Raw genomic sequence first — 14,528 nt, 5'->3', positions numbered from 1 at the left:
ATTGGTGTTATTGATTGTGAAATGTATTTGTGGGTGGGGTTCGGTGGTTTGGGTGGGCTGCAGACACGCAGGGGGTCGGTCAGGAAGCTGCTGTGGCTGCATGAAGCATCACATCGGGAGATTTAAGAGCTTCCGCCGAGAGTAAACAAACACGAGGCCTCGGCTCGGAGCACGTCACCCGCTCTGTTAGGACCTTCACGCTCAGAGTCAGAGCCCTGCTGGAGACGCCCGGCGCAAAGGAAAACAACGAGTGGCCACGCCGTATTAATGAGTGGGAATGAGATACTAATGTGTGGCCACCACTTATTAAGGTGTGAGAATGAGATAATGAAGTCATGGCCACGACTTAATAAGGCATGGGAACGAGACAATTAAGTCATGTTTACAACTTAATAAGCCATGGGAACAAGATAGTTAAGTCATGGTTATGACTTAATAAGGTGTGGGAATGAGATGATGAAGTCATGGCCACAAATTAATAAGGCATGGGAACGAGACAATTAAGTCATGTTTACAACTTAATAAGCCATGGGAACAAGATAGTTAAGTCATGGTTATGACTTAATAAGGTGTGGGAATGAGATGATGAAGTCATGGCCACAAATTAATAAGGCATGGGAACGAGACAATTAAGTCATGTTCACAACTTAATATGCCATAGGAACAAGATAGTTAAGTCATGGTCAAGACTTAATAAGGTGTGGGAACAAGATGATGAAGTCATGGCCACAAATTAATAAGGCGTGGGAACGAGACAATTAAGTGATGTTCACAACTTAATAAGCCATGGGAACAAGATAGTTAAGTCATGGTCATGACTTAATAAGGTGTGGGAATGAGATAGTTTAGTCATGGCCACGATTTAATAAGGCATGGGAACAAGATGATGAAGTCATGGCCACAAATTAATAAGGCATGGGAACAAGACAATTAAATCATGTTCACAACTTAATAAGCCATGGGAACGAGATAGTTAAGTCATGGTGAAGACGTAATAAGGTGTGGGAACAAGATAGTTATGGCCATGAATTAATAAGGCATGGGCACGAGATAATAAAGTCATGGTCATGACTTAATAAGGTGTGGGAATGAGATCATGCCTTATTAAGTTGTGGTCAAGACTTAATTATGTCATTCCCATGCCTTACTAAATCATGGCCAAGCATTAGGATCTCATTCCTACACCTTACTAAGTTGGGGCCATGACTTAATGATCTCAATCCTAATGTGTGGCCACGACTTAATGATCTCAATCGTAATGTGTGGCCAGAGTGGAGCTGAGGTGTAATAACACCTTTGTCCTCTGATTCTCTGGTCTGTCTCTTTTATCCTGTTTCGTAGTCGCTCTGCCTCTGTAAAACAGCTCCTCACTAAACCGACTTTAATATGAGTCAATATGTTTAATAGCTTTAACTTACAGCGTCCAGCAGTAGCGTTTCACTACATTTACAAACTAGAACCATGATTTATCACGGGTTTGGTCACCGGTGTTATCAGGACTCTTATTTTATATTCTACCACAGCGTTCTAGCTCTATTAAACTGCCTCTTTGGCTCGAGTCTCATCAGAGAGGAAGCGTCTCGAGGCCTGAGAAGGCGAGTCAGACTCGCTCATTATAATTCATTGATTTATTAATAATTACTTTGTTTATCAGGCAGCTCAGAACTTCTATGTATCACTGGTGCTTTGTGCTTTACTGGCTGGTTAGTTAACATATTGTCATAAATATCATTTTTATTACTGATTTTAAACAGTTACATGAGGTCACCTGATCAGCCAACGAGTCAGACAATTTACAGAATCCTCAGTTTTAACCAGAATGTCACTGGAGTCACAGTCACTGGAGTCACTGTCACTGGAGTCACCGTCACTGGAGTCACAGTCACTGTAGACACTGTCACTGGAATCACCGTCACTGGAGTCACCGTCACTGGAGTCACCGTCACTGGAGTCACCGTCACTGGAGTCACTGTCACTGGAGTCACCGTCACTGGAGTCACCGTCACTGGAGTCACAGTCACTGGAGTCACCGTCACTGGAGTCACCGTCACTGGAGTCACCGTCACTGGAGTCACTGTCACTGGAGTCACCGTCACTGGAGTCACCGTCACTGCAGTCACCGTCACTGGAGTCACAGTCACTGGAGTCACTGTCACTGGAGTCCCCGTCACTGGAGTAGACATGTCTTTACTGGAGACAGTAAAGCATGACTGGAGTTAAGCTCCTTTGTATGTATGATAACAGGAGATGTTAACGGACGTATTAAGATTATTTCGTTTTGGGATGAATTGAATTTTTTTAATGTATCCATTAAAACCGACTTCCCACTCCAGATGGAGAACGACCTGATTATATTTAAACAGTGTAGCCAAATGACTGTAACACCCATCAGGACCTGCCGAAACATCACGTCACGGTCACTTCAGGACCAGCTGTTGAGTTAATTTACAGAAAGCATGACAGCTGCAAACATCACTAAACATCAAGCTGGCACTCAGCAATTCACAGCGAGATCCTTTACAAGGTTGCTTGACTGACAACGGAAAACATGTTGACATCAGTGAAATGAACGTGTCGTCTTTAAGTAGCTGGCTTACGTTAAATGGACCAAAATCAATGAAAGTCCATCTACATGAATGAAAACAGTTCATTTTGATCCAAAGAGATTTTTATTCCAGTGAAACCCAAATAATCTGCACTGAAACGTTTCAGTTCTGCTCCATCAGCGGCTGAACTTCGTGCTGAGGTAACACAGTCTGAGCAAACTGACTCTGAAAGACTGAATGGAACCTTTCTGATGGTACTAATGCTGATCAAATTCAATATCATATGTTCCAAATATCACAGATTCAAAATCCCACCCTAATTCAGCAGCTGAGCCGTAAACAGCCATTCCGAGTGGTTTGGTGTGAAATGCTTCAATGTAAATAAAGTGTAAAGTGCAGGCAGTGAATTCAGAACCATTGAATGCAATAGCTTTCTGAGGTGGACGTCTGGTTCCTATCACCACCACTGTGAACAGTTCTGAGTCTATTAAGTTAAGAGACCCTTATTAGTCCCACAACGGGGAAATTTCACCTCCGCATTTAACCCATCCGTGAAGGGAAACACCACAGACACACTAGTGAACACACACACACTAGGGGGCAGTGAGCACACTTGCCTGGAGCAGTGGGCAGCCCAATCCACAGCGCCCACTTTCACCATTTAATAATGCAGAAATTCTGAATACATTTAATACACCAATGCAATGTGAGCACTAATATTCTGTGCTATGTCTCGCAAACCTGGCACAGCTTGTTTTGAATGGACATTTATGGTCAGTTTTTTTTTATCTTTAAACAGAAAAAGGAGCCTTGGACGGCGGTGTAGATGCAATATCTGGAAGAAAACTTACTTTTATGTAGATTTTTAAATATTTGATACTGTTTTTCACCCAGAAAGATGAAATACGTTGCAGTGAACATGTTTAAATACCACCAAGAAGTAAAAGTCAATGCTGCTGTGAGACGGTTTGTGGCACTGTACTGTACTATGATAACCCTCATTTGCTTTCCTCACTGCTGCTTGCTTTCTTTCCTCTGTTGCTATGGTGACCATAGTTACTCCATGATCTCTGGCCTTTGTGGTCAGCATGTTGCACGCTTTGATTGGTCACGTGTGCTCTCAGGGCTTGAAGAAACGCCGTCCAGGGATTGGCTGCTGTTTCCTGAGGCATGGCTGTAGGCCTGGGGTTACTATGGAAACGACGGGTCATCACCTGGTCTGACCTCATGTCCTGTATGTCATCTTCTTCACTGCTCTTTTCAGTTTGTAGGGCTCGGCTGGGGTTTCTAGCGACAGGAGGAACTGTGGACGAGGTAAGGCCTTGCGATTCCGGGGACTCTTCACTGTCTGCACTTGGACTTGGAATCTCACTGGACAGGTCCTCATCGCCAACATGGGAAACACTTACGGAAACTGATTCTGAGATGACCGTTGGGTGCTCTGTGGTGACGTCCAGTGATTCATGGCTAAGAGTCAATTCAGGAGTCGACTCCACACTGGTTCCTGGGCTGTCAGTGGTGGATTCAGCTGACAGTGATTCTTCATTTGGACTGTCTTCTGAGCTGGAGTTGCCTGGGACAGCAAGGTTCAACCTAACATTAGCCTCTTCTTCATTGGACGTTGAGATTATTTCAGTTCTATTGTCTATGTTTGCTCGAAACACCTGCTCTTCACTGGACATGGGTGCATGGCTGAATATCATACCTGTTGAAATGGGATCCAACTCTTCCTCTGAGCTCGATCCAGGTGTAAGATCTACAGGTTTGCCTTGTCCTTCAGCAGCAGAAGCTGCCTGAATGTCAGGAGTAACCTGCACCACAAGCTGAGCATCTGTGTGGGCTAACTGCCAGTCTGTCTGGTTCTGGCTGTCTTTACTGTTGGAGCGCACTGGTGCTGAACTCTGGTCATCAAGAGAGTCCATTTCAACACTTTCCTCACTACTGGAACTCATTGTTACGGCTCCTGTTTCACTACCAACATCTTCCATGGTCTCTATGCTCTCCTGACTATTGGACAAAGTAGGTCCAGCACCAGTGGGAGATGCTTCTGGAGCTTTGGGAATCTGCAAGGCTGTTTCTCTGCTGGTCTCGCTGGAACTAGAGTTAACATCTTCCCTGGATGCTGGAGAACCAGATGCCATCTCAAGTTGTTCTTCATCTTGTGAGTTGTCCTCACTTTTTGAGACTTCTGTAGGAAGGTCCTCATTCTCTGTTGCCTCCTCTGAATATGCTGGACTGCTTTCCTCTGTTGGACCCTGTTCCAGATCTTGTTCGTCAGTTTTGGGGTATGTATTTGTGTCTGTTGGTGCTCCAGGGTGGTTTGATTTGATGGAATTGTCTGTATGATCCCATTCTTCGTATTCCGCATAGTGGTGCCTAAAATTGTTCAAAGAGTAGGAGTAGTCAGAAGCTGGCCAGCCATCATTGACATATATCGGACCTGAGAAGAGCTCTGGACTAGGCACTGGACTTGCAGTACGGCTAGGTGTTGCATCAGTGACAAAGGCTTTATCCCCATCATCTTCTTCCTCTTCAGAGCTGGAGCTGATTGGTGAGACTGTCTGGAACGTCCAAGAACCTGAAGTGGGGCTTGAATGTGAGTGAAGGTCCTGATTATCTATGGAATCTGATCCCAGGTTGGCTCCTTTGCCCCTTGCTTCCCTTGAAGCTCGGTCCTCCCTGCTGGTCAGAGACAGTAGGTTTAGAGGAGCAGGAATAGATCTCGGACCAATAAGGTCTCCTAAGAGAGAGTGAAGGGCAGTAGTGAGTATGGTGGAAAGTTCTACACTGTCTGATTGAGGATCATCAAGGGATTTGCTTGGAGTCTGGTTCTCTGTAGGGCTACTATAGTGGTTATCCGATCCGGAATCAGTCGAGTTTGAGGCATCTGTGTCTTCTAAGCTGGAGTTTGACTCAGTAGAGTCAAGGACTGTTGAATTGTCTGGGTATGTTATCTCAGAACTCAAGTCAAACCTATGGTCAGCAGTGTACGAGGGTTTAGGACTCATGCTGCTTTCACCGGCTTGCTTTGCCTCACCATTTGAGGCAACACTGGACCTTTCCTCATGAGCTTTACCATAATGTGGCAAAGCTATAAAAGCATCATCAGCCTGGATATCATCGCTGAGCTCATCCATTGCCTTCTGTAGAGCTTCAATGCTGTTAAAATCTGTCGTTTGATGGTCTGGAGGATAAATTACTGAAGCTGTGTTGGTTTTATCTTCATTCGCAGAGGTGTCTGGTGAATATTCACTGCTGTCAAAACCCATTTTATTCTCTCGACCAACAATCTCTGATCTGCTGTTTTTCTCATCAGTTACATCGAGTCGAGTCATTGTGGGCTCATCAGCCTGCATTCCTTCATCGCCGAGTCCACTGCTTTCACTGCTCTGGCTGTCCTCGCTCTGTGTGGTGAAGACGAAGGTTAGAGCGTCCATCGAGACGTTGGTGTTCTCGTCCTGTAGGCTGACGGTAACAGAGCTGTGGCTGTTCTCGTTGGGCCGTCCGAAGTCTGCGGGCGCTCTTACTATGATGTCACTTTCTGAGGCGTAAAACTTTTCATCAATCAGCTGAGGGGCAGCAGAGGAAGCCTGATGACATCACACATAAACACTGATTTAAGGTTCTTATTGTTAATTGCATTTATTGCCAAAATAACAGTAAACACATACAGTCGTAAACCACAGGCCTGGCCACAGGGGTCATTCAGAGGGGCAGTGCCTCATCAATCAATCATCTTGCCCTACTGAACAAAATGAAGGGAATATAACTAATTGTTTATGATATTTGTTATTTCATTTGAAATGTGGCACTTTGACAGTAATGTTTTGCCCCCTTTGCTGTTATTTTTTAAACTTAGAGTCAAGAACACTCTTAAAAAGATGGTTCTTCAAGGGTTGTATATTAAGACATACAGCACCAAAAAGGGTCCTTCTATGGTAACGATGTAAAGCTTGTAACAATAGAAGAACCCTTTTGGGTGCTACATAGAACCCAAACAGACCAGCACACTCCATAAACCTGAAGAACCATTTCACTATGCAAAGAACCCTTAACCCTTTGGCAGAACATTTTATCACAATAATTTATGCAATAGAAGGTTAAGAAACTCCTTTGCTGCAGAACATTGTAGGCCTTTCACTGATTATGTCAATTTGAACAGAATTGATATAACCTGAGGTTCTTTCTTCGGCTTTTTTTATAGAAGGTAAAAGTAATTTGAATGACTGATATGGAGCATTTGGACAGGACTAAAATCACAGAGAAACACGGGTAATAACTGCATTACCCACCTTCCCACGTCAAACCGATCCTATTGTGAAATAAGTGCTTCATCTACAGAGAACACACTTAAACATGTATCTCTATTTTTTGTGATTGTTATTTTTCGATGTGCTGTTATTCGACCAGGGTGCCCAAACTTTTAGTGAAGGCGGAGCAGGAAATGAGTCAAATTAAGGTAGTTAAGTGACTCTTATTAGTGCCACAACTGGAAAATTTCACCTCCACATTTGAACCGATCCGTGCAGTGAAACACCACATACACACTAGTGAACACACACACTAGGGGCAGTGAGCACACTTGCCCGGAGCGGTGGGCAGCCCTATCCACAGCGCCCGGGGAGCAGTTGGGGGTTAGGTGTCTTGCTCAAGGACACCTCAGTCATGGACTGTCAGCGCTGGGGATCGAACCAGCAACCTTCTGGTCACAGGGCTGGTTCCCTAACCTCCAGCCCACGACTGCCCCCAAAACAAGTTTCAAAGGAGGATCAGAATGCCTCACTGGACGTCTCCTGGTGGGAGTGTACCAGGTATGGCCTACTGGGATGAGACCCCAGGATCGTCCTAGGACCCACTGGAGGGATCATATCTCTGAGTTGGCCTGGGAGCAGCTCAGGGTCCCCGGAATGAGCTGGAGGAAGGGTCATCAGGGAATCTCTGCTCTCCCAACTGCTACTGCATCCTTATGGACTAAGCAGTTAATGATGATGATGATGAAGCCTCGTCTCACCCTGGGTGACCTCTGTGATCATGGTACTGCCCCCACCAAGTGAGAGTGTAAGAATGTGTCTGAGTCCAGACGTGAAGTGTTTCGTTACCTGTTCATCCGTTTCTGTGCTGGCAGTGGAGTCGCTGCTCTCCGACGACTGAAACACCAAAACAGCAGGTTTTATTCACAGGTTCCACTTTAACGCACTCGCCTTAAAAGCGCCTCATTTCCGTTTATTTACGGGACACAGTCGTAAAACTGCTGCTCATTGTCCACTCTAGTTTCACACACACAGTTTAAGAAGATGGTTCTTCAAGGGTTGTTTAGTAAAGACAGTGGTTCTGTATACAACCATGAACACTCAAAGAACCATAGAACCTAAATGGTTTACTGGATCATGAAAGGTTCTTCAGATTAATGGAGAATGTGCTGTAGAGGCTTCTATATAAAACCTTTTTTAAAAGTGTTCTATATAGCACCCACACGGGTTCTTCTATTGCTATGATGTCAAGCTTTTGGGTGCTTAATAGAACTGTTTTCTGTATAGAACCATCTACAGCACATTCCTTCATCAAGCTGAAGAACGTTTCAAGATGCAAAGAAACAATTTAAGCATGCAAAGCGTTCTTTGCGTGGTCATGGTTCCACGTAGCACCACTGTGTGTGCGACAGAACCCTTGAAGGACCGTCATTTTCAGAGTGTATATAAATGTAGAGAATATAGATGTGTGTGTGTGTGTGTGTGTGTGTGCGTGTATGTAGATGTACATCCTCTATTGTATTGTAACAGTGCTGAGTGGTCAGTGGTCAGAGCTGGTATGCAGCCTGTATGGCTCATGCTCCAAATTACAAACACCCAAAATACCAGCACAACAAACAGAGGGAACAATCTAAATCATATGTTTGTGTTTCCTGCATGGAAACCGTACGGAGCGTGTGGGGGTTAAACAGGCCCACCATTCAGAGCTTACATAACCCCCCTTATATAACACTATACAACACTACATAACACACACTGACAACACAACACCAACACCACCACACCAACTCCCTGCTGCCGCCTCACGTCCAGCAGGAACGCTCATGAAGCAGGTCTAAACCCACATTTAATAAAAGCTTTGAAGATGAACACAGTTCTGGACACGACTCATCGCTTAATTTCCACTCAAAACTGTCAAAAGTCCAGAAAAAATCCTGCAAAATTAGTTGGTTCAGATGTAAACAGAGCAGCTTGGTGTTCTAGATAAACATACAGAGTCAGAACCGTTCCCAGTGGTGGTGATGGGAACCAGACGTCCCTCTAAAAGCTCCTACAGAAAGTTCCTACATGAACTGGTTCTGAATTCACTGCCTGATGACTGAGACGCTGTTTTATGAGAGTTTAGAGAACTTCAGCTCCATTCATGGTGGAGGGAGACATGCAGGGCGCTGTGCGGCAAAATAGTCCCCAAAGAAAACTCATTATTCCAGATTTTCCACTATTTTCCATCATCGACATTCCATATAAGCTCAGAAGACTCGTGTGGGTTCTCTGGTGGTTCTGGATGGTAAATAAAGTGTCTATATCTGTGTTGTAGTCATGGAGACGCCTGGTTCCCATCACCACCACTGTAAAGACGTCTGAACCGTTTCACTTGTTAATGTTCACCACTGTTAATGTTCACCACCGTTAATGTTCACCACCGTTAATGTTCACCACCGTTAATGTGCACCACTGTTAATGTTCACCACACTAGCAGAAACCAGCATTACTGTACTGTAGTGTAATGTAGTGTTACAGAGTGAAGGGTTCTAGCACTTGACATTAGAACCCCGGGATGTAAATAAACTGTATTTGTCTTTACTTCACGCTCTCCTAGCTGGGACTGATCTCTTTGGCTCTGACAGTATAACATGTTGTTAACACTACTTATAATGCATTATATTAATCATTCATAATTATATTATAATCCATAATTTCTAATTAGATTGTTAATGAAGTCTTTTAAATCTGTCATTTTAGTCGTGTTTAAATCATGGTTTTAATGTCCATCCTGTACGTTTTAAACGACTCTGTATTTTGAAGCTCTTTGAATGAGAGCAGTGCATGAAAGGTGCTCTATAAATGAACTCGCCTTGCCAAGTTTTATCGAATATTAAAATATTTATTAATTAGTCGTGTCATTTTCTGTTGAATATAACATTTCTGGCTTTTTTCCTGATGCTGAAAATTAAATATCTTGTACTTAATGGCCATCGTGACTGGACGTGAAGTGAATGAAGGGGGTCTCTGACTTTTACACAGTCCTGTAGTGTAATAGAGTTAATAGAGTTACATACGGCTCGGCACGGTGGGTGAAATAGTTTTATTCCGTAATTAATACGAGATTTTAAATGTACACAATGACTATTTAGAGAGAACACACTCACCATGGAGTCCTGTACACTCGGCCTGTGATTATGAAGATGCATCTATAACACACACACACACACACACACACACACACACACACACACACACACACACACACAGTTATTGAATTGCTGTTGTCAGAAAAAAACCTTGAATCTCCAAAACGGTCACTTTACTGGAGAAGGAAAAAACCTACTTCACTTTTAATGGAAGTCAATGGAACCAGAATTTTCTCCAAGTCATTTTGAGCTGTTTCTTTTAGTCCATTCTTCATGTAAAGGATAACAAGTACTTTCAAATTATGCAAAAAACTGAAAAACGTCAAAAACTGAGATACGAGGTTTTGATCCGACAGCAGCGATATGATGTCCATAGTAAGTCTGAGTGCAGAGGATTATGATGCGAATATAACTATTAACATGCATTACTAGCACTTATAACTGAAGTACTGGTGGTTGGTTAGTGTAGTGGGTAACGCCTCTAACCTGTAACCCTAACGCTGTAGACTGGGGTTCAGTGCCCCGCCTGGGTAACCGCCCTACGCTATACCAATAAGGGTCCTTGGGCAAGACTCCTAACACCGCCTTGGCCTCCCTGTGTAAAACGATCAAACTGTAAGTCGCTCTGGATAAGAGCGTCAGCCAAATGCTGTAGATGTAAGTACACCAACCCACCCAGTCCCCTCACAGGCCACTTTATCAGAAACACCCCCCTTGCTATAGAGGTGTATTATTACAGACTGTTAATAACTGCATTAAATAAAGCCACAGACTAAACAGAAGAGGCTCTGAAAGCAAATATTGGTGTGTGGTAGGTTCTGCACTGTGAGAAACGAGTGTACACCAAGGTCCAAACAGTGTAAATGTTCCCTCAAAGGTTCTACAGTGGTTCTAAGGTCTGATTGTGAAGCTTAAATCAGGTTCTCCAGGTGAAAAGTTGGTATTTGTTCCTTTTCATAACTGAATGTTTTAAAACAGAGCAGTAGAGTAAAAGCCTGGAGGCGAGGCGAGGCGGGGTGTGTGGAGTCAGTCCATCTTAGAACAGATCATTTCAGTGGATTATGGTTCAGTTATGTTCCCTGACTAAAGGCACTGAGATGGAGCCTTGAGGGTTCCACCAGCTCTTCCAGGTGTTTGTTAGGTGGTTATTTCACTTTGACTTTCTTTATTCAAGCGGATCATCTCACATCTAACCTGACAAACATCCCCCGAAAAATGAACTGTAGTTAACGGCTGGAAATTAAACACTGCATTATTTACCGAGTTGGATGGTGAATTAGGAAAGAATAGAAGAAAAAAGGTCTTACAGGTGTGGAGGAGGTCAGGAGCCCGAGGATGAGCAGCAGGACGGTCCACTTTAGCTCGAACATCATCCACCGTCACGTCACCACCCGCATCCACTGAACTGCAGTCAACCTGACGCTCACCTGGTCTAATTCACTCTGAGATGGTCCACAGTGTTCCAGCGTTGTCTTATCTCCCCTAAAGTGGTTCTGTTTACGGTTAAAATCTCCCTTCAGCTCTTAATCTTCATGTTGTCACTGGTCCACTCTGCAGTGTCCACTCAGACCTCATGTTTATCGTATATAAGTGTGTGTGTGTGTGTGTGTGTGTGTGTGTGTGTGTGTGTGTGTGTGTGTGTGTGTGTGTGCCAGTACCTTCAGTGTAAAACACAGGCGGATATTCTGGGCCGGTTTGTGCGCCTGGTCAGCAAATCAGAGGCTGAAACTCAACCCTGAGAGAAAAATGTGCTTTTTTAGACTCGCTAAGCCAAATTTACATCAGTCCAAATTACAGTACAGCGCGGACTCTGCGCTGGACATCTGGACGAGAGAACAAAAACAAGCCCAAAATCTAAATCAGGTCCACTTCACGAGGCAAGATTAGCCATATACGAGGCTAACGTAGCTAACAAGCAATGCAAACTCATATGTAAGAATTAGCCTGGTGCTAACTGCACTCCCACTCCGTCACACTGGAATCACTAACAGAGCTGATTATGGATTATGATCTAGCAGTTTATGAGGTTCGTGAGTCTGTGTGACTCACTGTTCTCTGTAAAGAGCAGCAGGGCTGAAAAGGCAAAGGCCAAATTTGTAAACCTGAAAAAATCCTACAATCTACTCCACAAGAATTCCAGCTTAATAGCGCACTAGTGTTCTTGGCTTGTCTAACATGGTTAGAGAAGGAACTCTTCCCAAGTGATGCCGTCGGATGTTAAGCAGAATTAAGGCAGTTCTGAAGGTAAAAGGAGGTCCAATCTTTTACTGTACCTAATAAAGAGGCCAGTGAGTGTATTTATTAGTCTTCATGTTTCTGTTTGTGGACATGAGCGCAGGACTGATCCACTGGCATTCCCGGCTATATTTGGAAACTGGAAGGGCCACTGATGTTTGGTCTAAGCAAGATTAAAAATGAGTATTTTAACACAAAATTCAAATTAAAATGCCTTTTCCAGTAAACACAACACTGACGCTGCAGTGACGAGGACGTCAGTGACTAAAGGGAAATTCCACCTATTTAAAAAAAAATCTGGAATAATGAGTTTTCTTTGGGGACTATTTTGCCGCACAGCGCCCTGCATGTCTCCCTCCACCATGAATGGAGTTGAAGTTCTCTAAACTCTCATAAAACAGCGTCTCAGTCATCAGGCAGTGAATTCAGAACCAGTTCATGTAGGAACTTTCTGTAGGAGCTTTTAGAGGGACGTCTGGTTCCCATCACCACCACTGTGAGGAGCTTTTAGAGGGGGACGTCTGGTTCCCATCACCACCACTGTGAGGAGCTTTTAGAGGAACGTCTGGTTCCCATCACCACCACTGTGAGGAGCTTTTAGAGGGGGACGTCTGGTTCCCATCACCACCATTGTGAGGAGCTTTTAGAGGGGGACGTCTGGTTCCCATCACCACCACTGTGAGGAGCTTTTAGAGGGGGACGTCTGGTTCCCATCACCACCACTGTGAGGAGCTTTTAGAGGGGGACGTCTGGTTCCCATCACCACCACTGTGAGGAGCTTTTAGAGGGGGACGTCTGGTTCCTATCACCACCACTGTGAGGAGCTTTTAGAGGGGGACGTCTGGTTCCCATCACCACCACTGTGAGGAGCTTTTAGAGGGGGACGTCTGGTTCCCATCACCACCACTGTGGACGGTTCTGACTCTGTAAGATTATCTAGAACACCAAACCGCTCAGAACCGCTCTGATTAGATCTGAAAGACTGAATTAAGCAGGACTTTGTGTTTTTTTCTCCACTTGATGTTTATGGAGCATTTTGGGGGTGGTGGGTGTAGGAAGTGTTTGTGTTGATCAGTCTGGAAACGACGCCTGACTGTCTGACTGGTTTGGAGATGTCCATCCTTCAGGAGCAGGCAGACGCGCTGCGGCCGGCGCTCAGACCAGGTGAGCGACAGCAGGTCGGAGAGCAGAAAGCAGTGGTGCAGCCTGAAACCCGTCCGTGCAGAGTGAGCGTGCCTAACTCTGGGCTGAAGGTAAGCAGTAAAACACAGTAGTAACAGCTGAAGGCCTGAGGATGAGAACACAGCGGCTCTTACACTGCTGCCCCGGCGCCGCTCAGCAGGGCCATATATGGGCGCTGGGTGTGTGTGTGTGTGTTTCCGCTGTAAACTCATGTTTAGCACTTCCTGTGTTGTGGACGAGTGTGTAATTACAGATCACACTCACTTTCCAATTACCGACCGTTTTTCTGGACTCTGTGTTCAGATCTGCCGGCACTCAGCCAAACTCGGCCCAGTCCGGCCCGGAGAAATCCAGGAAGAGTTCTGTTTTTACGGCTTTAATTACAGCCAGCCTAACCCCATCACTCTACAATTACACTGAGTGACCACACTGCGGCTTACGCGCACACACACGCACGCACACGCACACACACACACATATACAGACACACACACACACACACACACACACAGACACACACATATACAGACACACACACAGACACACACACACATACACACACACAGACACACATACACAGACACACACACACACATATACAGACACACACACACACACACACACACACACACAGACACACACACAGACACACATACACAGACACACACACACACACACATATACAGACACACACACACACACACACACACACACAGACACACACATATACAGACACACACACAGACACACACACACATACACATACACAGACACACATACACAGACACACACACACACATATACAGACACACACACGCACACACAGACACACACAGACACACACACACACACACATACACACAGACACAGTGTTTGCTGAGCTTCACATGCTGCCCAACACGAACTGTGCCTTAAAAAATCCGTTCACTTGTCTCGCACAAAGTGGTCCTTCATTTATTTTAATACCTGATTATCAAAATCAAAAACACTGAAAGAAGAAACAGAGGAGAAAGTGTGCAGGGGTCAGTGCAGGACGGACAGGTACAGAGCCGTGTCCCCTGAAGTGGCCGGACCTGCCGTATGCCTGGCTAAACCCGTTCCGCTGCAGTACTAAGTACTAAACGCTAAACTAGGTTTAAATGTGCCCACTGGGAGAGCTGTAAATATGAAGTGCGCACTGTTTG

At 44.8% G+C, this 14,528-nt stretch overlaps 1 protein-coding gene across 3 annotated transcripts; it reads right to left on the bottom strand.

Moving 5' to 3' along the window:
* Window positions 1–3,211: 3,211 nt before the first annotated feature.
* Window positions 3,212–12,467, bottom strand: LOC108413399 (putative GPI-anchored protein pfl2). 3 transcript variants are annotated; one of them, XM_017685888.2, is made up of 5 exons: window positions 11,235–12,467; window positions 9,946–9,987; window positions 7,646–7,693; window positions 4,252–6,136; window positions 3,212–4,119 (listed from the first exon to the last, which is right to left on the bottom strand). In XM_017685888.2, exons 1-5 carry the CDS (start codon window positions 11,298–11,300, stop codon window positions 3,545–3,547), a joined length of 2,616 nt encoding a protein of 871 aa, XP_017541377.1. In that variant the 5' UTR covers window positions 11,301–12,467; the 3' UTR covers window positions 3,212–3,544. The 3 variants fall into 3 exon arrangements, with proteins under 3 accessions (XP_017541377.1, XP_017541376.1, XP_037397072.1); XM_017685887.2 differs by having other exon boundaries at window positions 3,212–6,136; XM_037541175.1 differs by lacking the exon at window positions 11,235–12,467 and having other exon boundaries at window positions 3,212–6,136; window positions 9,946–9,995.
* Window positions 12,468–14,528: the final 2,061 nt, after the last annotated feature.

The sequence above is a fragment of the Pygocentrus nattereri genome, chromosome 9 (genome assembly GCF_015220715.1).
Source record: "Pygocentrus nattereri isolate fPygNat1 chromosome 9, fPygNat1.pri, whole genome shotgun sequence".
Classification (NCBI taxonomy): Eukaryota; Metazoa; Chordata; class Actinopteri; order Characiformes; family Serrasalmidae; genus Pygocentrus; species Pygocentrus nattereri.
This window is presented reverse-complemented; position numbering and strand designations above follow the sequence as displayed.

What these genes read in the sequence shown, in the direction of transcription:
- LOC108413399 (XM_017685887.2), bottom strand. Translation starts at nt 11,300, where the DNA reads ATGATGTTCGAGCTAAAGTGGACCGTCCTGCTGCTCATCCTCGGGCTC. An exon ending in CGAGTGTACAGGACTCCATG is followed by an intron (nt 7,694 to 9,945) that starts GTGAGTGTGTTC and finishes TTGGTGTTTCAG; the next exon opens with TCGTCGGAGAGCAGCGACTC. An exon ending in GCACAGAAACGGATGAACAG is followed by an intron (nt 6,137 to 7,645) that starts GTAACGAAACAC and finishes TGATGTCATCAG; the next exon opens with GCTTCCTCTGCTGCCCCTCA.